The sequence below is a fragment of the Chelonia mydas genome, chromosome 12 (assembly GCF_015237465.2).
Source record: "Chelonia mydas isolate rCheMyd1 chromosome 12, rCheMyd1.pri.v2, whole genome shotgun sequence".
In the NCBI taxonomy this organism is placed as follows: Eukaryota; Metazoa; Chordata; order Testudines; family Cheloniidae; genus Chelonia; species Chelonia mydas.
Window position 1 is genome coordinate 32,178,290 of NC_051252.2, and position 25,210 is coordinate 32,203,499.

Genomic DNA, 25,210 nt, shown 5'->3' on the forward strand with positions numbered 1-25,210 from the left:
CTGTAGTCCACTCTCAGGTTTTGCCAGAGCCAAATGGGCTGGAATCTCAGAAACCTTCAGTCCTGGTCTGTGGCTTTTTCAAGTAGGATCCAACTGTGATAAAGAGAGTTCTCCCATCCCTAATGCGCAGTGTTGTTTTATTCTATTCTTGGCAATCAGGTGTTGTCAGAAGGAAAAACAAACAGGAACAGGAAGCCCTGATAAAGACAACGCTCACTGCACATACTCAGCTCCTACTTGAGCTCAGTGTTTTGTCAGGGAGTCCCCAAGGCAAATATTTCCGCTGGATTGGGAATGTCTTTGCCTGTTGTTTCCTTAATCCATATGCTTTTCTTGGTACTTGTTTTTAGTTTAGCAAGCTGATTAGTCCAGATATAATCCTCCCTTTCAAAGTCTGGGTTTTGTTTAGTAGCAAATCCATTCAGTATCCTTAGGGTGATATGGTTGGGCTCATGGAAGACCCAGAATTCAGCAGAACCACTGTGGCTCTACTAGGCAGGGAGACTAGGGAGAAGAGGTTCCAGAGCAGTTCACTCCTTGTGTATGTGGGGTTGTTAGTTGGGCAATGGGAATGAAAGAGTCTGGCACCTGGATCTGCAAATGATGTCAGTACACTGCTCACACTTCCTGTGCATGGGGGGAGGAGGCAGGGATTGTATGCAGATTGTAGTAGTGACTGGAGTCTGGTTGTGCTACTTCCCTGCACTCTGACTCTGAATTTTTTACCAGCAAAATCCTCCCGCGTGTTAGGGCGCCAAGCAGTGCGGGGTGGGACACAGTAGAGATGGGGGCAGCAGTGGAATCCATGCCCTATCGCAGCAGAGACCACTTGATCTGTTTTTTGGCTGACTGCAGCACCTGAGAAACTGGAAGGGAGGATTTTGTTCCCTGGTGAAAGGTCTTTTGACTTGAGTTTTGCATGAAGAACCTGGATTTCATCCCTCCATTGTATTAAAATTGGCTTTTAGTGTGACCATTGGTGCAGAGAAGCCTGCAGTACAGTTATAGTCTTACCAGTTGGAGGAGAGTACAGACAGAATGCAGGAAAACATACCGAGAGAGAGAAATACAGAATAAATTCAGAGCCTGGGAAGAATTACAACAGACCCCAGATCATGAAACCCCACTTTGTATTGCCAGCTGATTTTTTTTCAGGACTGCTGCTGACTAGGGAGTTCTTTAAGGATGGCGTACAGAAAGGGCACTATAATAAGGAGAATTGTTATAACATTTTGTTATCTGGACAAGCCATTTCTTGTACCCTTGTGAATAATGCAGAGGTCAGCAGAGTGTGACACTTCATGTGAGAGGATAAGTTAATGCAATAGAGCTGTTGGCAAAATGGCATTGATAGATGTTGACTTACAGATAGAGAGGAAGATTCTCAGCTGATGTCAGTTGTCATAGCTCCATTGATTTCAGTGTTCTACCTGTTTATCATAATCGTCATAATAAAATAAAATAGTTACAAAGTTTCAGATCCTACACAGGTTGCGGCTATGTAGGGTCTTACATTCACATTTTCCTATTTTCTAAATTGTTTCTCTGTCCTTTTGAGGCTTCAGTCCTGGATGCAATAAGCTCCCAACAACCAGCCCCCCTGCACGAAACCTCACAGAAACTAAGGGGATTCTGCGTGGTCACGTGGGACTGATGCACAGAGCTCATTGCTGCATTGGGGCCTAACTGACTGACTATGAAGGGGAAATAGTGCAACCAACTATATGCAAAGTTCTGCTAAACGCACAAACTAACCAAACTAAAAATGAGGGAATTATTCTGTTTCTTTTATCTTTAATTCATGTTAAACTTAAAGGCTAAATGTGAAAATGGTAGCTAAAACATTGCCGGACAGAAGTGTGGTTCTTTAAAATTGGTAATGTCCCTTTTTGAATAACTGGTGCAGAATGGCACTGGCTGTACAGATGAGACGGAGATAGTAAGAAAAAATTCCCCAGTGCAGCCAAAATAGCTAATTAAAACATGACTTTTTAAAATAAAGTTTTAAACTCTGTGATGGCTCAATCTCTCCTCTTTATTGTATCCTAAAGCTCAATGGAAGTTATGGATCATATCCTCAGCTCGTGTAAATTGGCCTATGAGCTGATTCACTAAATCAAGGATTTTGTTTTGAGCTAAATCCCAGTCTGGCAAACATGTAAGCATGTGTGTGATTTCACTCATGTGAGTAATCTCACTGAAGTCATGGATGACAAGCTCTTGAAATGGAACTGTGCCGATTTTTACTCACTGGCGATTTGGCTCAAAAATGCATAAGGAATCTCCTACATAGGTGTTGGCCTTCAACTATTCTTGCTTTAGCTGAGTGTAGAGATCAAAATGAGGTCCATTAAGTGAGAGGAGGGACTTAATAATAATAATAATTAATAATAAACTAATCATAAACTTCAAGGATTTTCAGAATGCTTCAATAACATTAATTAAGCCTCATGATATCCCTGTGAGGTAGAAAACTATTGCTATACCCATTTTACGGATGGCAAACAAAAGCACAGAGGAGGGAAGGAAATTGTGCATGTTGCATGCATTTCTCTAAGCAAAAACAATTAAAAATCAATAACTTAATGTTTGAAGATACATGCTGATGTCATTCTGGACCAGAGCAAACCTGACTTAGATATTCAATGGAGCCATAGCCTCAAAGCTTTCAGGTGATGGAAATACACTTTTGGGGACTGATTTTTCTCAGCTACAGAGAACGCATGCACAAACACTTACTGCGACTGTTCACACAAAGAAGGTATTTGCACAGGCAAATAACTAGATAAACACCTGAGTCATAAAAGATATTGCTGTTATCTCTGTGTCTTGTAGAACTTTTACTTATCCTGGTAAGTATCAAATAGGCCCAGTTACCCTTTCTTCAATATCAGCCTAAAAGAAGAAAATGTTTTGTAACAGTGAGCAATTTCATACCTCTGCCAAAGTTCCAACATTTCCTGGACATAGCTGTGGTTTAGCAGTTCTCTGGAAATACGCAGGAGGAAGCATGTACAGGGAGGATTAAGCTTTCTAGCCTGTTTGGTCTTGCCGAGTATGGGAAAGAGAGTGTTAGTGTCAGAACAGCCCCAGCAAGATAACAGTGGTTAAGTTTAATAAATTTGATCTGGCCAGGCGTAGCACTTTGAAGAGTGAGCTTCTGGGATACAACCATTGACTTGATAAGGTCCTGATACGATTCGTTCTTGATCAGTGGTAGACCTGCTGGGATTTTCTAAAGGTTTGTTTTCTGCTTTTGTGTTTACAATCATCTTCTTTGTAGTTGTTTTTCTTAGAAGTGGTCTCAACCCAAATCCAGAAAGTCCCAAATACTGGAGTTGTTTAAACTCCAGATTCAGATGCAGATTTTGCTGATAGCCTATCTATATATAATAAGTTAAACAAAATCATCATATTTAAATGCTGCACAAAGTTTGGAATCTAAGCTTGCAATTTAGGCACATTGCTGGATCTACTTTCTTAAAAAATTCTGTTGTGTTTCCCTCTCAAATTTGAATATAAATTCTTCCTCTGTTAGTTTTGCGCTTTCACATTTAGCAATCCATACCATTGGGTTTTTCCTCCGGTTTTTGTGGGTCAGGAATTTTCTCAGCCTTTTCTTTATTTCTTGTTGTGTGTATTCTGTCTGAACAATCTCTTATCCAGGTTTTTATAAAGTGCCTAGCCACTGTTCTATCTAGGCTCCAGCAGGAGCAATGTTGGTCATAAAACCTACTTGCTTATAATGATTTTCTAAGTGTTTATGATGGTCTTGTGCTCGCCAGTGTCTGGGAAATGAAGGGTAGTTAACAGCTAATGGTGATTTGCCTTTAATGCAAATGGTCAAGCACCTACCTTTGGCTCAGAGGGTACTGGCTCAAATCACATCATAGGTCAAATCTAGGACCTAAAACAGGTTGACATTGCCCTTTTAAGGAGAAAGAGTCCTACAGTTCCCTATTAATAATTAGTAGTATTAGAAACCAGTGTATGTTGTTGTTGTTGTTATCAATGTAAAAACAATAGCTATCTAGAAAGTTTGCTGGTAATTTAATAGAACTTTTACATGCTCAGTTAGTATTTGATTTTCCTTTAGGAAATGTCAGATTCTATGGACATATAGCATGCACTCTAGCCTTGTATGCTACACACACATTCTCAAACCTACACAAAATAAGAACTTGCTTGCTGGCTGGAATATTGAGCTTAATTGATCAGTTCGGGTCAAGGAAGCATGGGGGATCAGTCCTTGGTTTCAGCATGGGCATGGTCCATTTAGCAAAGTATTGCTTTTAGAACACAAAAGTTTGGCCTCTTGGAGAGGAAATACTAGTCTAGTGGTTAGTGCAAGGGACTGGGAGCCAGGACCCCTAGCTTCTACTCTTAGCTCTGCTGCTAGTTCTGGGGTATGAGGCTTGGTTAATTAATATTTGTAAAGTGATTGGACAGAAGGTACTGCAGGAGTACCAAATGTTACTATTTTAATCAAGGGCCTAGAAGGGAACAATGATCATTTCAATTTTTCGACATATTTTTATGCTTTATTCTAGGTCACTTTTTTGTTCTTGAAATTCTGTTACTTCTCTTTTCTTATCTCCCAGTGTGTTTCCTAGTCCAGAGTGGTACCTGATGGGTATACCTGTGCCAGATAGTTCTATACTATAGGTTTTTGTTTCGCTGAACACCTGTGGTTCTCTGTTGATGTCTTCATATAGCATGTCTTCCTACATTCAGGGCCAGAACAGCTGGTTGGAATTCAAGACCAGGATTGCATCTTCCTTCCTCAGGTGGACAGACTTTTTGGCACTGCAGCTGGCTTTTGTTACAAGATATATGAAAGTTTTGGGCAGTTTTGAACTTCAGTCCTCAGAAGTACATGGCCATCAATATGTCCAGTCAGCTAGAGCTGGTTGAAAAATTTTCCACATAAGTTTTTGGTCAGAAAATGCAGTTTCATCAAAATCTAAATGTTTTGTAGGAACATATGTATTTTGACAAAATATTGAATGGGGAAAAATTGAAACAGATTTGACTTTCTTTTTTCATTTGATATTGTCAGAGTGTGTTGTCTAGTTTTTTATCATTTGGATTCATTTAATTTAAAAGCTTTATTATATTAAAATATTAATTGTAATAGGTGTTATATATAATATAATGTTTTGACGTTACCTAAATGAAATGATTCAATACTACCAAAATTAAGTGTTTAGATGGTATTTTTTAGTATTTCCATTCCATGAGAAATTTCAAAATTTTAGTTTTTCATTCTGATTTGAAATAAGCAGATTTTGAAGTGTCAGAATTTCTGGCAGAACGGGCATTCCGTTTTCCAACTAGATCAATGGGGCCAGTAGATAATATGCCTAGTCTCTTTGTAACCCCCTTTGCTTGGTGATCCACTGTGCATTACGTGATTCTGATAATATGCTGCTGTTATAACAGTGTTACTCCACTCGAGTTAGTGAGACACTTCTGATTTTCACCAGCATGAGATCAGGATCAGACCCTGAAGTTAGAGGCATATTTCGTACCCAGACTAACTTTAACTTTTGCAGCTCTGGTTACCATTAGTTACCTTTAGCTTGGAATAAATTTAATTGTGCATTCTAGGTTTTAACACTTATCCGAAAAGGTGGGGAAGGGGAGAAATAATTAAAAGATGCTTTAACTTTTGTTCAGGTGCACAGGAAATAGTTTGTAGGATCTTTGCCATTGCAGGACACAAGCCCCCTCTGAAAGGAGATGCATTTTTATCCAGTGAAGAGCCTTGCCGTTTACTTGCACAGGACTTGCATTGATCATGCTATTATTTTCACTACTCATTTAAAACATCCATAATTGCAAGGAAAAAGCCCTAGCAGCTGAAAGGAGATAAGAGAGAGCTGGAAAAGCAAACCCACACAACATACTTCTAATGTACAGAGAGCCCTGGAAAGGCATGTACACTTTTCTGTGCACTTAATGAATTTACGTCAGTGCTGCTGCTTTTATAATTTTTGGTATCAAGCCTGTGACCTTTGGGAGCATTGAACTATTTCCTTATTGGCTACGACCCTAGCTGAACAGAAGGAATTTTTAGCAGTTCTGCTTAATATGGACAAAAACTGGTGCACGTTACATTGAGAATGACTATTGCAGCATTCATACAGATGCTGTAAACTGTGTGTGTTTTCTTTAACATTTTCATTGCATTCTATTGTCATTGTTGCCAAGACGATACTCAAGTAGCTAGATCACAGCTGGGGAATGGGAAACAAGGGAGGATGATGCATAAATGGAGGTATCTGCAAAATATTGTCCGCATTTTAATCCAGGATGGTGATCTGATATAGAGGACTAGTGGCCTATAGTTGTCAGAGGCTTGATCAAAATCCCATTGAAGTTAATGGGCATCTTTCCATCGACCTCATAGGGTTTGGATCGGCTGAAGTTAATGCTTTTAAGGGTTTGGTTTTTTTAAGTTAAATATTTAATATTTTAAATTTTAAGAAGATGTAATAACGTCTTTGTCACTGCTGCCTGTTAAAATAAATGGATGATAATGCAAACCCATGTCTTCGGTAGATTTTTAAAACTCTCCTCCACTTTCATGAAGGGCATGGGTTGAAGCTGGTAATTCTAGAGCAGAGAGCCAAGGTCAGTGGTTTCAGATGCACACAATTGTGCGCTGCTTTGAGGGTTTTAAAGAACACGCGGGTGATTCGCTTTTGTTTGATTCAATGTTCCAGAGCTTTAACAGAATCTAATGGTTCAATTTATGTGTGTTTTGTTTTTAATTTCAGGCTGCAAACAGTTATCTGAGGGATCAGTGGTTTCATTCTTTGCAGTGGAAGGTAGGTTTTGCATTCACTATTTTCCTTGCAACGTTAATAATTGTAACTATGAAGCATGCTTTCCCTCTGCTTGTACGCACTGCGAGCCATGCACGGATGGTGCTGTGGATGTGCAAATGCCAAGAAGGGCCACAGCAAAAAATGAAGTGACTTGACATCGTCTTGACCCAAGAGTTCAGATGCATCATTTCTTCATCCCTAGTGGTTAGGATCAATTTATTCAAATGAAGAAAAGTCCCTTCCCGTTGAGATTTAGGTGATTACTTCTTTTTTTGTTTTTGTCTTTCTTCCACACCTTATTGCAGCCATGTCCTCTGTCTAAAGAGGAGGGTCTTTTCCCTTCAGAATCCCTAAATCCTAACAAGGCCACAAACTGAGCAGCTTGTGATAACCTAGCGCTGTCAGCCTGTGGTAGCCTCCATGCAGTATATATGAAACACATTTTCAGGTGATACAGTAACAAGAGCCCATTTGTTTCTGTGCCACAGAATCTAGTAGATATATAGAAATTTACAAAAAAGCAGACAGCCTAATCTTGCGATATTCTAGGACACCCTGGTACTTGATTTTATTTACTCATGTGAAACTAGGCCAAGGGTACCTTTTAAAGTTGCTATTCATTGTAAGTAGCATCAGTCTGCTTATCAATCTGTTTCATACTTTTAAATGATTTGGAATTACCTCCAACCTTGGGTGGTGTTAATTCAAGAATCTTGGGTAATTTTTCCTGCTCGTTAGAAATTAGGTTGATTAATGCTGGGATTATTAAACAAATTGGCTCACAAATGACACCATAATATGTCAAAAACAGATCATTCCCAACCACCAAAATGTGACCTTTTAAAGGACTGTGGATGAGTTCTGTTACAGGTCCAAATTGACCACGAAGACATTTACTTGAGAATGAATGGGGTTGTTATGTGTATAAACTCCACGGTGTGAAACAATAACTTTCTTGAATGTTTTTTTGGACCTGAGAGAGCAGCAAAGGACTTTTCTTTGGAAACCTTCCAGTGCAGTCCGACAGGTTGACTTCTTTCTTGGTCGCTTATCAGGATTCCATTCTGCCCACAACAAGTGCATGTGAAAATAAATGGAAGTCCTTCCCATAGAATTGCTTTGGTGTAGGCATTTTTGGATAGCATGGATTGTGAAAAATAGTTACCCAGGAAAATTTAGATTACTCCTGTGTTTTGTACAGTTACAGACCTCTTTTACCAGCTACTTATAGAGGAATTGTACAGGACAGTACAAATGGGTAATTAGGAGTAAGGGAATAAAACAGAGAAAGGAAAATTTAGGGATAAATCACTTTTAAATTTTATGCTTTGGTTTACTTATGTGGATATAATAATACCTACCTTACAGCTGTAGTGTGAGTCATATTTAATCCTTTTTGATCCTGGGCTGGAAAGTGCTATGTAAATGTAAACTATTAAAGTTTTCTCTCCCATTAATAAATTGTACACACTGACAATCTTCTGAGGATGTTAAATAAATTAGTGGGAGGAACAAATGAAATCAGTGCATCTTTGCAATATTTTGAGTCTGCTTGGCTGTGTTATGTGATGACCATGATTCGCAGGTCAGTATCAGATTTCGTGCGGTGATACCTCAGTGCTCTACAGCTAAAGGGCCAGATTCTGCCAGTCTTACTCGTGTTTAGTAACTTTACTGTTTGAATGATCCCATTGAATTCTAGTGCTTTGCTGGATTGAGGCCATGGTGTTTAGCACCTTGCAGGATCAAGCCCATACTTTGAACACATCCAGCTTCTCAGCAGCAAGATCCAAATGTTAAGGAGTTATTAACCCTCTCCCAGCTCATGACCATGCAGAATATTCTGTCTGTTGTTTGTGTCCATTTAGGTGACAAATAGCATTGTGTGCAAAGGCTGTGCTAAGCCAAGGCACTTCTGCTTTTGCCACTTAACTGTGCCTTATCTTCCTTTTACCAATATTTCAGTGTATGACTGATGCAAAATTAGCCTTGAAGGCAAGATTATCTTGCTGCTCATGCAGCCCTGCAGTAAAATATGGGGGCATCATGGATTACAGCATGAAGGTTCCATGTGCTGTGACTTCCCCTCCTGCATTGATGGGCAAGGAGTGAGCAGGAGGGGCAAAGACTAGGTGAATTCTCCCACCCCACCCAGTGTGTGTGCCCAGAGAGCTGAGGCTGGTGGTGTGGGCCAGCAGATTACTTTCTCCAAAGGTAGAATTAATCAGCTGCTCGCTATGTCTCTGGTCCGCTCTTGGTGCGGCTTAGCCATATCCTACCCCATTCACAGGGCAGATGGTAAAGGTACAATCTAACCCTGAAGATTTAAACAGCAAAGAAACACTGTAGCTAGCATGGCTTGTTTCGCTCATACATCTTCCAGCGATATGGAGATAACTTCGCTCTGTAGGAGCTGATCTTAAGGATGAGCTTCATAAACTTTCCGGTGCTTGCGAGCAAGCCTCTCATTCTGGGAAACTTTGAGTAATTTAACCTCAGTGGACATTTGCTGTATAGAAGGATTTATTTTTGCCCCTCTGCTGCTTTTTTTTTTTTTTTTTTTAAAGTTCTTTTTTAGTAGAATAAAACATTATCTTGATTTGAAAGGCCTTCCCTTTGCCAGGGATAGGAAGCAATTCATTTCCACAGAACAATGGCAGAGCTTAAATCATGACCCATATACTTTGTGCTAAAACATTTCTGTTTGCTGGAATATAGTTGCTTTTAATGTTTTGGTTGCTTAACTTTTCAGAGGAAAAACACCCACTAACATTATGCTGTTTACCTTGGAACGTATTTGGCCGTTCAAGTGAATTCACAATAGAAGCAAGGGCAAAGGCAGGATATCAATTAGTGGCCTCCTCCCAGGTGCCGCCTGGGGGTCACAAGATGACCCTGCAGGTGGCCTCCTGCCTCAGTTTCCCCTCTTGGACTCCTCAATAAACTACACCCATAGGTTATTTGTGGCCAGAAATACCCCTCCTTGGGGTCTGGGTTTATTGACACAAAATAAACTCAAAATAAAATTCCAAACTCCATTTAAAAGTCTGGCAAAAATCTGCACAAACAAAAAATTTCTGTTCCTACTCCCTGGCTTACCTGCCTGGGGGCCTTTCTTGCTTTGGCAGGCTCCTCCCAGGCCCTACCTGGTTGGAGTCTTTTCTGTCTTATGCCTGGGGAGCCTGCCTTCCCTGGTCCATAGCTTTCTTTAGCCTTCTGGCTTCCAGACTCAAACCCTTCCCCCTAGCCAAAAGTCTCCTGCAGGAGCTCTTGCTTGCTGCACTTCTGCAGTCTCTACCCCAGCTTCCTCTGGTTGTTTCTCCCTGAACATCTCTCTGTCTCGCTTCCACCCGGCAGCCTCCTGCTGCTGTTATAGGGGAATCATCTAAGCCCTGCTTTGTAACTAGGGTTGGTTGGCCCCAGGCCTCTAGCCCAAAAAGGGGCAAACCACCCTTTTATACAGGATTAACTTGAGCATCTGAGAGCAGCTACAGAATTTCCCTCTGCTGCTGCTGATACAGATTTGTCAGCTCAATTGTGCTACCACCTGTAACTCCGACTCAGCTGTCAACTTACATTTTGTGTTGAAAGTTGCTTGGTATGGTGACTAAACAGATCCGGAGGGAACCCACAAAGAAACGGGAAGTCTGATGTTTCAGAATGGTGGTGTTCACCAAAGGCCGGTTGGTAGGGTAATATCTGCATCTGTTTTACAATAGGTTGGTTGCCCTGCTGGATGATACTTTGGTATGGTACCTTGATGCCAGCACTCTCATCAGTAATGTAGCTATAAACATTTCTGCAAGTCTGGAGAACCCAGATACAAATGTCTAAAGTAGTTCTCCATTGGGAAGCCTTACTATCATTATATGTTATTTGTATGGTGATAGTACCTGGAGTTCAGTCTCCGCTGAACTCAGGATTCCATTGTACTAGGCACTGTACATACCTTTCTTTCCCTGAAGAGCTTAATGTCTAAATAGACAAAACTGAAAGGAAGTACTAGTGTCCCTGTTTTAAAGTTGGGGAACAGAGAAGCTAAGTGACTTGCCCTAAGTTCCACAGGAAGTCTGGGTCAGAGATAGGAACTGAATCCGGGTCTCCTAAATTCGCAGTCCAGTGCCTTAACTTCAAGCCCACCTTTGGTCTCATGACAGTCAGTGTTAAAATCCATGGAAGCCCCTCTTACTGTATTTTGGGTCAAATATCAGCTCACAATGACCCGCTGAGTATTTCTCTTGACCCTTTGGGTCCAATTGCTACATCTTTACTTGCAATGAATAGTACTTTATTCCACATTTCAGTGGAACCACTCGTGGTGTAAGGTACTACTCAGTGTGAATTGCTAGGGATTAGATTCTGATACCCCTGTTCATGTTGAATAGCACTTTACTCCACCAGTGGCCCCACTGAATTTTATGCCCAAAAGAGTAAAGGTGTTGGAATCTGGCCCTAGCAATGGAAGTTCAGTATTTTTATATTGCAAACAGCGAAGGTTAAGCTGAGAGACACTGTTCTGAAAAGTGTGGTGTAGCCTCATGTGAAACACCTTACGGCATTGTCACTATGGTAATGGTTAAAAATAGCGCTGTTGCAGGAGTGAGGTTTATATAGAATTTAAATGATAGCATCAAAGGGTTTCACAGGCTTAAATCTGGGTAAAAAGTGTGTCGAAACCACGAGATCAGAAAACTTACCAGAGGTGATGGCTAAAAAGCTCCATCACTGAAACTGGCATGGGGACATCGGTTAATCTCCTGGCAGATGATCTGAGAGAGGAAGCTCTGGCATCATGTGATAATGCATTAAAGAACCATGTGACACACTTCATATCAAAATCATATTCAAAGAGCTGCTTGTTCCTTGGAATCCTTCCTGGATTTCAGCCATTCTCTTGGGTGGGTTTTCCACCATTGCTTCCAGTCTGCGCTGCAACAGACATCACATTTCAGTATGAAGACCGAACAAACATGTCATGACCATTTCCTTGCCTTTCTTGAGTGAATATCTTAGGCATCTGATAAAACCGAGAACTTGACACTTCCTTTCTTCAGCAAGTTTTCAGTAACTGAAGGTAGAGGAGGAAAGAGGAGAAGTCCTCGACTGTGTCTCTGTGAGTGCGTGAATAATTAATTGAGGGAAAGCTAAATTGAGTAAGTTAGTTTTGCCTTTAGTTCTGGAAGTGTGGAGGCCCCATGGCCATTCTTATGTCTTACGGGAGTGAGTTCCACGCTCTGGGTTCAGCCCTTCGGAAATTTTGTTTCCTGCCCCTACCAGTGAAATATACAGGTATCTATTATGGGAGACCACGGAGGGAGAGGTGACTTCTTAGTTACCTGGAGCCAATCCCACGTAGGGCTTTGAATATCCAGGATCTTGAAATGGACTCTGAATGTAGTAAGCAACCAATACAGAGGCATGAGGGTGATTGGTTCGTGTAGACGAGTGCTGCTAAGCAGACAGGCTGCTGCATTTTATGCCAGTAAGAGCTTTTCAGTGTACGCGGCTTTGTTCCCAGTAGAACGGAGACTAAATCTCAGAAGCCTTGGACTACTGGTGCTTTTCTCTCAGGATGAGCAACGCTGCCTCTCCAGCTCCAAACCCTCTTGTGGCTGGGATTTAACATTCATTTTTATGTTTTGTTTTGAATGGAAATGCCATCTCTTTGCTGCCTCCTCTACCTGTGTGAGGCTCTGTGGTAGCATTCCCCTGTTCTCCTTCCACTGTGATTGATGTTACCACTCCGTCTATGAATTTAAAGGGCCACCTCCTGGGGGGAAAAAATTCTTTAGAAAACATTCTACTTGCCTAGCATGTGTTTTTGTTTGTTTGTTTGTTTTTTGGTATGTTTAGAACCCCACCCTCAATTTCCTGTTGCTCAGGGCATTTTCATGAGCACAGGAGATTTTTTTTAGAGTTTCTCTGTTCCTGCTACATATTATGCCCCACCTAACCCAAAATCCAGCCATCCAATATTGCCAGTCCCTTGGAGACTCTTGGCCTGGGCCTTCTGTTTTCTGAGTTTGTGGTCATTTGCTTGGGGTGACCAGGGTGTCAGAAGCAGAGAATGTTGTTCTCAGATTGAGAATAACTGCAAGGTGAGGATGAGCTCTTTAAGAAACCAAGGGAAAAACAAAAAAACAGCTGGCTGTTTAGCAGAATTGTTTCTACAAGTAGACTCCTGTAGTGTTTTCCATGAGGCCTCTCAGCTTTTTAAGAACTGGCACAAAGGGAGTGATTTATGCTCTTGGAGCAAAATCGCTTCCACAGTCAATGCATGGGGTGAGATCACTCTGACTGTGGGTGACCCTGTCCCCACCAGAGCAGAAGTCTCACTGAAGCTATGTCTTGAAAAGGTGTGTTTTTGCAGCAAGGTAGCTCACATGCATTAGTGATTTTGCTGTGAAATCCTAGTGGAGACAAAGCACAGGTAGTTATTACCTTATATCTATGTCCTAATTTAAGCCAATTCAAGGCAAGTCTGCAGTGGTGTATACAATGACTAAACAAAGTGCAGCTGAACACCCACCTCCCGCCAAATAAACAGAGGCTTTTTACTATGTTCTTAGGGCTCTGCCTTGATCCTCTGTTTGTAGCCTGGCAACTGTATGTTCTCCATTGCTCTTTTGGAATAACGGAGCTGTCAAGGTTCCTTCCCCACTCTGAACTCTAGGGTACAGATGTGGGGACCTGCATGAAAACCCCCTAAGCTTATTTTTACCGGCTTAGGTTAAAACTTCCCCAAGGTACAAACTATTTTACTCTTTGCCCTTGGACTTTTTGCTGCTACCACGAAGCGTCTAACAAATATATATAACAGGGAAAGAGCCCACTTGGAAACGTTTTTCCCCCCAAAATCCTCCCAAACCCTATACCCCCTTTCCTGGGGAAGGCTTGATAAAAATCCTCACCAATTTGCATAGGTGAACACAGACCCAAACCCTTGGATCTTAAGAACAATGAAAAAGCAATCAGGTTCTTAAAAGAAGAATTTTAACAGAAGAAAAAGTAAAAAGAATCACCTCTGTAAAATCAGGATGGTAAATACCTTACAGGGTAATCAGATTCAAAACATAGAGAATCCCTCTAGGCAAAACCTTAAGTTACAGAAAGACACAAAAACAGGAATATACATTCCATTCAGCACAGCTTATTTTATCAGCCATTTAAACAAAACAGAATCTAACACATATCTAGCTAGATTACTTACTAAATTCTAAGACTCCATTCCTTTTCTGTTCCCAGCAAAAGCATCACACAGACAGAGAGAGCCTTTGTTTCTCCCCCCTATCCAGCTTTGAAAGTATCTTTTCTCCTCATTGGTCATTTTGGTCAGGTGCCAGCAAGGTTATCCTAGCTTCTTAACCCTTTACAGGTGAAAAGGTTTTTCCTCTGGCCAGGAAGTATTTTGAAGGTGTTTACCCTTCTCTTTATATTTATGACAGGAGCGATGGACAGCTGGGGTGCGCTGCTGCTTCACTCAGACTCCTGCTGGAGAATTGCTGTTGCACAGTGCTCTTGTAGGTTGATGACTAATTCCAAGCAGTTCTGTTTTCCAGGTCACAGTGACCCTAAGTCTTGACAGGTTTGCAAAGTACTCTTTCAGTGCCTCTTTTATAACTGTAATAAAATGCAACCTCCCCTTGGTTCCTAAACTAGACCGTGGCTCAGGAGAGCTAGATTCCCTAGCATCGAGGAGGTCTCTCTTGGGAAAGGATTGGAGATCTACTTCAGGGAGATTCTATGAGGTGTAACTGTCACTTGTCCTTCTTACATGAGCCACTGGATACGAGAACCCGTGATTTAATCTTGGACTGTACTTTCTCACAAAGCTCGCTGCTCCTCAGTCAAACTCATCTTCCTGCTGAGGCTTTTTCAAGAATTGTACTGAACAGAATTAAGATGTTTCCCAGGATAAAGAGTTTCCCTAAACCCCTTTCTCTTGTCTATGGAGGGTTAGAAAGTGTCCTTATCTGCTCTGATTGAAATTCCCCCCTTACCTATGGGAGCAGGTGAAATCTCTCTTGCTAGTGTCTAGAACAGCTGCCTTTCCAGCTCTGTAGCAGGGAAAGATTCCTTCCCTCATTGCTCTCTGAATGATTCTTGAGACTGACAGGCCAATAAGGATATGTCTACACTGTAATTATACACCCACAGCTGGCCCTGGTCAGCTGACAAGGGCTTGTGGGGCTCAGGCTGCAATTGCGGTGTAGATGTTCCCGTATCATTGATCCATACCAGCCCAGCAAAGTTGCTCCTGTGTTAGGGATTCAATGCTAGTCATATAGCACTGGTCTAGAACTTTGATGGTTGGGATCTTGTCTGAAAACTTGATACTACAGAGGAGAAGCAGTCAGCGCATGTGAAAATGTTCTAGTTGCTTCAAGTGTCTGCTGTAGAGTGTCCATGTTTCGCAGCCATAGAGAAGAGAGCTTAATGTGATTGCACAATAGACACTAATCTTGGTGTGAAGTTGAATGCCTCTGACATTCCACAGACGGCGACAATGGCGACCACAGGCAGAACTGGCTTCAGAAATATGCTGTGTGATTTCATCTTTAATTGTGGCCTTATTAGATAGCATCATTTTTCTACTGCATTAAGCAACGTGTCATCAATGGCAATTTTGGGGGCAGAATACATTTTCCCCAGAACAGTCTGATAGAGCAGTTCAGTTCTTGTATAACCATCTCCAGGAACAATCTAGGCCTTCGAAAACCCTGCACCACAGGACTTTTTTACTTGGCGTTTTATTGTCTCATGTCACATGGGGGGAGGGATAGCTCAGGGGTTTGAGCATTGGCCTGCTGAACCCAGGGTTGTGAGTTCAATCCTTGAGGGGCCATTTAGGGATCTGGGGCAAAAACTGGGGACTGGTCCTGCTTTGAGCAGGGGGTTGGACTAGATGACCTCCTGTGGTCACCTTCCAACCCTGATATTCTATGATTTCTGTGATCTATGAAGCTCAAATATCTTAGAATAAATAACTCTGTCCAACCCGCTTGCCTGGATTGAAAATGTCTGAGTGTTTACAGTGTTGTGTGATGCCCATGTCTGGTAGCATTCATGGGCATCATGATCTTGGTACATTTGTTGTAGCCTATGTCATAGTACTGTCTCCTGATAAAATCAGTCATGTAAATTTGTCTCAGAAATTCTGGCGGTCAGACTTCCCTTAGAGAGGGCCTGATCCTGCAAGGTGCTGAGCACTCTCTCCTACTAAAGTTCATGGGAGTTGAAAGGTGCTTGGTACCTTGTAGGAGCAGCAGCCTTAGAGCCCAATACTGCACCACTGATATTAGTGGGAGTCTTGCAGTTGATTTCGCTCGCTGCAGGAACAGATCCTTCCTAGCCCAGGTAGCCACACAGGTCTAGAAGGACAGGAATAATTTACATTTTCCTCCTCCTTCTTTTCATATTTTTCTAATCATAATGTGTCTTGAATTCACCACGATAAAATTGCTGTGTCCAGTATAAAATCAGCGTGCAGCATAGCCGCTTAAAGGATTGCAGCAATTACCTTTAACATCGACCAAACCAAATAGAATGAAATGTGCTGCACGTTGCCGTATTTATTATCTGTTATCTCTCCTGTAATAATTTCCAGACACTCCGCTTGGTTGTCATTTAAATGTCCTTCATTTTTGAAGAGTGGCATTTTTAAAAACTAAAATAAGAAAGAGAGAATACTGACCGCAAAAGCTGTTTAAATCATCTATTCAACCCCAAGTGGCCAGCATGTCATGATTATTCACTGCAGCATATTCTCTGCTGCTTTGTACAGTTCTGTTTGAAATGAGAATACTAGATTACACTTAAGTGACCCTTGCAAAGGTAAGATGCATCAAGAACAAAGGAATTGCCGAGGGTGATTTACTTAAACCGTGGTAGGTTTAAAAGTAAGATTGACGTTGGCCCTGAGGATGCATTCTTTGTCCACCCCAAAATTCCTAGGGCCACAACAGGAGTTTTAGGTGCAAAATGAATGCAGAATTAGGCCCTTGAAGTGTTGGTTTGTCTTGCCATGTCAAGCAGCATTTATATAAGGGAGAAAAAGATTGCAGTAGTTTCAGTGAAATCTCAGGTTTTATGCTGATCTTGTGCGGTGAGCTGAGGGGTAAAGAACGGAGTTAAGTGATGGACTCACGTCAGATGTGAACACGGCTCTGAAATCCAATACTTCTCTTTGTGAGAAAGGAAACCGCAATACAGTGCTCTGTCGTAAGGAAATGGCTGCTTTTCCGAAGTCCCTTTAAGATGCTTGTGAGTATCACATCAGTGTACAGTATCTGAGCTCTCCTCCCTAAGGCCTCTGCATCAGCAGGCAGCTTTTTGACACCAACACGTTCCTTGAGCCGTGCACATCTCTCCTGCTGACGACACTGATGATGCAGGTGCACATGAGAGAGAGAGAAGTCAATTTCAAAGCCATTTATGGTGGTGCAGAGCTAGAAACAGCAAAAAAAAAAAAAAAAATTACGTTTGCCGAGGAAGGGGAAACAAAATAGGTAAGTATATGCATTTCTATTTCCAAGCGTCTGCAGGAGGTGAGACAGAGTGGGGGCCAGGAGAGAGTTTGGGTGAGGGGCTGCTGCACACTATGGAGAGTAAAAGGGAAAAAAAGGGGGGTGACAAGTGTGTCCCTTAAATCTGGCTTGTATATCTGGGAAATGTAACTGCTTTGCATGCTGCTGGCTGCCACCTGATCTGCCCAGTGCTCCTTTAGACTAGGAAATAGCGCTGACATGGATTCTCCTTCGGAGGCTCTTGTTATCGGTTAGCGAAATATGCAGTATTAGAGAGCGCTTAGTGCTAATTTAGGGAGCTTTCTCAGGTGGCGAGGGGGTCTCATTTCCCAGCTGAATCGTTAGCCTCCTGGAATGATTGGCCTCTATTTTGCAGTCTTGCTGTTGGCACAGCATCCTGTTTCCCAGGCGACAAATGGATTCCACCTCCCAGCGTGGAATCTGAAGTGTGCAAGCCAGAGCCAATGGGTTTCTCTGCAGCAGGGATGCGATCTGGCTTTGCTCCCCAGTGGCCTGGATGCAGTCTCCTACTTGGAAAAACTGGTCAAAGTGCAGTAATGATCAGGCCATGTTGTGCCTTTTTTCTAGAGTGTAAGTCCCTCATTCCCACATCAGGCTGGTAGCCAGTATACATCGTCAGCCAGACTCCACAGACACAGCCAGCGTCTGTGTGATATGATGAAGTGGCATTAGAAAGCTGGATACCAGTGACACTCTTTGACGTGGTGTCAGCTCTGTTCTGTATCCCAGGCAATAGTGCCCAGTCTCTCTATGGATTGGGCTGTTTGCGTTGTGAGTTCCCATTCTGGGGAGCAGTATGACTGTACTGGCAGCTGGAGTTACTGCTCCTCTCTGGTTACAGTCGCTGCGTTCACTTCCTGACGTGTGCTGTAACTCCATCATAACTCGCTGCCTCTTGTGTTGTATTATTTGAAGACTATCATTCCCAGGCATTGCCTTTATCCTGTTGAACCTCTCGATCTGGGTGTAATTTATAATTTACATATAATTTACATACCTAGCTGATAGTCTGAGCTCTTTTTTAGCTACAGTACATAACTGTCCATCTGTGACTGGCCCAGAGCTTAGAACGTGGGCACTGCGCGGCAATAACAGAGCATCCCTAATGGTGGGAAGTCCATCAGGGAAATACAGGATGTGTCAGACTGGATGAGACCAATGACCCATTTAGTCCGGTATCCTGTGAGGACCCTAGCGCAGCACCAGATGCTTCACAGGAAGGTTAAAGTACCCTGCAGTAGGCAGTAATGGGATCTGCCCCAGGAGGAGATTTCAGGTCCAGAAAGTGGTTGAAACCTCCCCTCTACTGGGATGAGTAAGACTTTGTCTACACTTGCAACGGCATGTGGGGTGTATGTAGCTGTACACACCTCAGTGCCAGGCAGGCCGCGTCCACGCTCGCTGCGAGGTGTAACTACATGTGGGAGTGAAAGGTTCAGGCAGGCAGCAGGGAAAGGCTGAGGCAGCGGGACGCTACACTGCTAAAAAGAGCTGGGTAGTGGTGGGTGTGTAGAGAGCTGTGCAGGGTACATACCCTAGGGTTCAGGCTTGTAGGGCGCTCTGCTCACCTGCACCATGCCTCCCCATCGACACTGTTATTTATACCCATGCTAGTTGGGCATGCAGGGTCTGTACTCTGCACACCACTGCGAGTGTAGATGTACTCTGAGAGGCCAGTGCAGCCCTTAAAGCAGATGGTGCAGGGCTTGGCAGGACGGCTGGGAGATGGTCTGATTCTGTGCATCCAGCAACCTCTGTGGGGTGGTTTTCCACAGAGATCTGGCCATAAGCTTGAAGCTGCCCTCGTCTCCTGAAAACCCCAAGGGCGGGTTACAGTAGCAGTAACCCCACCCAACTACTCATGTTGCAAGGTGTGTCAGGCCCTTGACTGCTGCCATAGGACTGGTGAATCTGGCCCTCTCTGTCTTTCATTTTAAAAATATGGGAAAACATGGTCAATGTCACTTTCTTATGGGAAAGACTACATGGAATTTGCAACCCAAGGATCCAGCTGTTCCAGTGTGAATGGTTATTACAGCCCTGGGGTTCTGTGTTTCTGCTAGACACATATTCCACAGTAGCAGTGAAATTCCGCATAGCCAGAGCAACGTTAAAAAACAAAACCTTGCTTGGCACTGTAATATGAAAAATATGGGACAGCAGTTGCTGTGAGCAGGATGAAAGCTGATGTTTTGCCAACCTGAAGTGTAAAGCTGGTGCTGGAACTGAGGCCTGAAGAATGGGAGCATTTGCCAAAAGGAAATGGAAGCGGGGATGGAGGGTTTCGGGGAATGCATCAAGGTCAGCCCTGCCAAAAAAACATCTCCCCTGTGGACAGGTCTGATTACGATAGTAACCGCATTAGTCCATGCAAAGTGCAGCTGGAGCCACAATTGGCCTTCTGTGTTAGATGGTTACTGAATAGCATCTCGAATGCACAGATCGGGGAGGTCTGGCTCAGGATCTGCCAGCTATGTTTCTGTTCCATCATGATAGGGAGGCTGCATATGAGGCTACATGGGATTTACTGGCCAGAGGGCTTTCCCACACATGGAGGTGAGAAGGTACAATACAGACCCCCCACACTGGAGTTTTTGAATGCAGCATGCTAAAAATACACTTCAGTATTGGACAGAGTGGAATCAAATCAGTTCAAGTTAAAATAGGGAATGTTTGCTAGGGTTAGAGGCCAGTGGTAGAATATATGTGTTCAAATCCCAGCAAGGTAGCCGTTTACTTCAACTTTCTAAGTTCTATAATATTGTGTCCCAAATGGTTTCAAATGTAAGGCTTTTCACATGAAACCATAGTACAGTCCATAAAAAAACAAAATCCTGCTTGTCCTTTATGGATCTTTAAAGTCCCCATGGGACTCTTTCTTGGCCTCTGTCTCTTTGTATTAAATTCCCCTTGCTTCCCATTCTCTTGCGTACAGGTTGGTTGCCATCTTCTCAGCAGAGGTGGCTGCAAGCTGGTGGTGGCCTTTGTGGTTGTAATTTATAAAGCACTTTCGGATCCATGGGTAGAAGGATGCTGTCTGTTTGTAAAATACCATTGTTTGCACAGAGCGCACATGAGTGGTGATATGTTTCTCCGGCTTTATGAGAGGACAGATGAGATCCCAAGGGGGGAAACAGGGAAGCAATCAGGGACTGCTCGTAGGAGAAAGCAGAAGTATTAGGTTAGCGTTCTGCATATATTCTTATGGTGCACAGGTGGGAGACAGTGGTTCAAGTGGTCACAGCCTACACAAATGGCACTGGAGAGGAACTGGCCCCCCAGATGTTTTGCTGTTGTACAGGTGATCTAGTCGCTTCCTATGTGTGTTTCCCATGGATGGTTTTTGGCCACTGCTTCTTCGTTCCCAGAGCAGCCTTGCTTCATCTGAGAGAACAGGACACGCCATTGGTTGAGCAGCTGAAGCCACTGCTGGGTGAAGGAGGAGGGTGATGTGATGTTGTTACTAAGCTTCCCTCAGCATAACCCTGCTGTGGTGCGGTTGGACTCAGCTGCCACCCAGGGGCACATGGATTGATGAGAGTGCTGCCTGCGTGCCAGCACGATGCATGGTGACGGGCAGTCGGGCTGCCTTGTGAGCACTCCGTTCCTGTCTCCTTTTCTTGTCTATATCGGCCTAAGCAGCAGTGGAAACCATCTTCGCTCTTTCATTTTTCCAGCACGGTATCTCAAGGAAAGATGAGCCCTGACGTCAATGGGGAGTGTCTGTTTCATAGTCCAGCTTGTTTATTAGCCACGGCTGAACTCTTTCCCCTCATGCTGAACCTGCGTAAACTTCATGGCTCTGGAAGTTCAGCACAGGTTCAAATGTCCTCGGGTTCTTGTTCTGTTCGATTTGGTATAGGTGCTTATGCCGCACTCATCACTGTAGTACTCAAGCATAGAGTATTAAGCAATGTGACTAACACATGTTGTGTGTGTGGTGGTGTATCCATTCCCCAGGGGGAGAATTGTGTTCGGTGGAGTGTTCTGCTTTGGAAGTTCGGGGGTTTTTGTAATAAATATGTGCTTAGTAGAGAATGGGGGAGGGGAAGAAACAAACAGCCCAGTGAAAAGACAGGGGGAGAGTGGGGCATAGTGGAAAACAAATCCAGATAGACTAGGTAGAAATGGGGGAAGAATAAGGGGAGAGATTCTGAAGGGAAAATACAGCAGATGCCATATATATCTCACCCACTTTTGCCATCCTAGCTCAGATGTGTGAGGCTTCTCTTGTACTTAATACAGAGCAGAGGACTAAAGTGGCAACATGGTCCAGTGTCTAGAGCACAGACCTAGGAGGCAAGAGCCCTGTGTTCTGTTCCCAGCTCTGCTACTGACTCACTGTGACACCGTGGCCAAGTCACTCCACCCCTCTGCCTTGGTTTTTCACCCCTCCCTTTGTCTGTTGAGGCCATAAACTGTTCAGGGCAGGGACCGTCTTGCAGTGTGTGTGTTTGTAGAGTGCCTGACACAACAGGGCCCCAAACTTGGTAATGTAAATAATCAGGACTCGCTTTTTAAATCAAGTTTAAAATCAAGATTTTGAAAAAATGGACTCACCATGAGAGAAAAAGAACACAACGTTTTATACAAACCCAAACTGGCTTTGCAAACCTCAAGAAATAGTTTGGGAGGTTCAGGGAATCCCTAGCTCCAAAAGTTCCCCTCTCTCACCCGACGCATTTCTTTGGTATTTGGTTATTTGTGGGAATTTAGTCACCATTGTCCAGCCTGCCCCGAGCATGCATTCCTACTCGGTGGGTGGGAATTGGCATTCTTCCACATCTAGGATCGGGCAAAATTTAAATGAAGAAAACTCAAGTTTTGGAGCAAAGTGTAAAATGATGTTGCTGATGCAAACAGAGCTGCCCCAGAGAGCCATAAGTCACGTGGGCATCATAGGTAGGTCATCCAGACAGTTACGAAAAGGTTACGGCTTCAGTCATGTCAGTATATAAGGCCTTGATTTTGCAAAAGGATATGTACCCATGCACTGTTCCATTGCCTGGAATGGGCTCCAGGCAGGCAGATTCCTTTGCAGGATTAGGGCCCAGGACTAGAGCCAGCAACTGCTGTTGATATGAGCTTTGTTTGCAAAAAAAGGTTTGCCAGAAAACACTCTCCATGGCTTAAGCCAACCTCTAACTCTTGGAGGTCAGGAAGAAACTCTCCGTAGGGTCAGGTTATGCCTTAACTACGTATGACAGAATTTCTTGCACTTTTCTTTGAAGCAGCTGGTGTCACCCACTGTCAGAGACAGGATACTGGACTAGATGCTTTATGCCTGTACATGTACTTACGTACGTGTGTGTGTGTGTACACACACAAACACACGCTTATATATTTAGTTAATAGATTAAGGGCCAATAGATGGCATTCAAGAGTACATTCTTGGGTTTAGTAAAACAAATAAAATGACTTATCTGTGCAGCACTTTACACGGAGTTGTTAAGAAGTTGGTCCATTGGTTAATTCAGTGTGACAGTTTCTGTGTTGTGCATTCCACAAACCTGAGTCATTTGCACCTTGGAAACGCAGCCTCAGTTTATAACTGTTCCATCTTGCTGTCAGAATAGAGCTGTAAACGTTGCCTGGCTTAGCGCTGGCCTGCAGTGAGCTGGGAAGGAGCTTGCCATTTTCCCATTTGCTGGAACTGCCTTTCTCAGCTGAGCAATAAATCAGTAATTTCTGGCGCACGCAGCCTTGGGGAAGCCATGCTGTACTGTTAGTGCATCTGCAGAAATGAGCAATTAGCTCATCTGCAGTCGAGCAGAGAGAGAGGGGAAAGATGATCCCAGCTGAAATCCTGTAATGGCTGGAGTCAGAGTGCTAGAATTTAACAGGACACTCCAGGTTGTGGATTGGGTTGGGTTTTTTTGTTTGTTTTGTTTTTAAATTCTTTATTAAGACAACAAAAATGCCTCAGGTCCCTGAGGGAAATTGGCTGTCAAGAACTGAGAATGTTTGCTGGACTGCGACAGCAGTGAGCAAGCAGAATGGGATTTTGGGCACTGTGGAGACCAACATCTTCTCATAATCATCATATCAAGGGTAATGTCTCCTTGGGGGATGTAGTGACATCAGAACCCCAGGAAGAGATTATTCCTTTCATTTATGTGCATTTAGAGTCGGATCTTACAGCGCTTACTTACGTGAATGGTCCCATTATTGTCAACCAGAGGCTGGGAGTATTCCAGTGAGCAAGGTCTGTAGGATTAGGCTCTCAGGGCATGTAACTTCATTATGTATAGGATTTTTTTTTTTAAATCTTCTCTGTCCTGCGTTCTCCCATTCTGAACCTTTTGTCCCCAGCTCTCTGTGTGTGAGGAAGTGTGCTCTACTGGTGGTAGAAGAAGAGTGTGAATCAGAAGTCACGGGTTCTAGTCCTGTGTCTTCTTCCACAGATTCACTGTGTGTCACACAACCTATGAGAGGATCAGTTTCTCCGACAGGAAAATGGGAAAAAGGTTTACTGGGCTCTTGGAGAGGAGGGAGGCTACGAGGCTTCATTAATGGAACTTATTTGAGATCCTTGGAAGAAAGGTGCCCTATAAATGCAAAGCATTATTTCTTCCTTGTGCTTCCCTCCACTTCCACTTTAAGTGTAACAGCTTTATTAAAAAAACGTCATTGCAGAAAAATTCTGGAATAGCATTAGAAAGCTTTGTGGTTCTGGTTGGGCGACAGCCAGCAAGGTCACAGGGCAGTCTGCTGTGGCGTGTTTGTGTGTCGTCGTCATCTGAGATGTGATCTCTTTTGAGGACATCTCTACTGAATGTATTTTTCTTTTTTATGCCTAAATCCTATGGTGACAAGGTCAGTAGAAAAGCCTAGACAGAGTAGACCTGAATCTGCCTGCATGACTGGCAACACAGTGCAGCTATTTCCACAAGGCATCTGCTATGGCCTACCTGGGGATTGGTCCTTGCTCAGGATGAGGATCCATAAACGTTCTGCAAAGCTCAGGCCCACTTGGCAAAGCCTCACTGACACGAACAGCTGCATTATCTTTGAAGAATTGCTCATGCCAATGAAGCTTTGCGGGACTGGGCGGTCGCAGGGCGTGCCTGCCCTGTAGTACCCTCTGCTGAGTTACTATGGAGCTGCATGTACTCCCTCCCTCAGTTTCCCTTCTCAGGAAGTCAATAACTCCATTTTAGGTTTCAGAGTAGCAGTCTGTATCCGCCAAAAGAAAAGGAGTACTTGTGACACCTTAGAGACTAACAAATTTATTTGTTAATCTCTAAGGTGCCACCACTACTCCTTAACTCCATTTCAGGCTCTTTTGACATGTGATTCAATAATACCCTTCATAGGGCTTGTTTATTACAAAGCCTCTTACCAAAAAGGGCCATAACAAAAAGTCCCAAGTAAACAAAAGGTGCTTCTGGCTCCCAGGGTTTCTCTGAAGCCTGTCATCTAGGTTGTTCCCAGTTCTCCTGGTTCAGGGTAGCAATGTACATCTCCGTCTCTGTCTTCTCCTTATGGCAGGAGCACCAGCTCTCCTCCTGGAGCTGGGTGGCACTGTATCTCCCCCAGCTGGCACTACTTAATTCCCAGACTTAGTGGGTATGGCAGTCTTCTGCTGGTGTCTGCTTCCTGCAGTCTCAGGACCCTGCAGCGGCCTTCTTGCTCCCCACGGTGTTGGCAGGCATCTGCCCTGCTATGAGGGAGGGGACAGCATTGACGCTGGCCCCTTCTCCCAGCTCATTCCTTACTGTCTGGGGGAAGGGGCAGCCTTGCCCTGCCCTCTCTGTGAGGTTCCAGGCTCTTAAAGACACAGTAACAGGATTCCTTCTAAGTGCTATTTCTTCTTGGGATCCCCTTTCT

General features: G+C 43.4%; 1 protein-coding gene across 7 annotated transcripts in view; it reads left to right on the forward strand.

The window, feature by feature from the left end:
* Nucleotides 1–25,210, forward strand: part of LOC102930118 (c-Maf inducing protein) — a 183,752-nt gene that overhangs the window by 111,689 nt on the left and 46,853 nt on the right. For all 7 annotated transcript variants that reach the window (XM_043525964.1, XM_043525966.1, XM_043525965.1 and 4 more), the window contains exon 3: nt 6,783–6,833. In XM_043525964.1, coding sequence (XP_043381899.1) covers nt 6,783–6,833 — 51 coding nt within the window. The remainder of the gene's footprint in view (nt 1–6,782; nt 6,834–25,210) is intronic.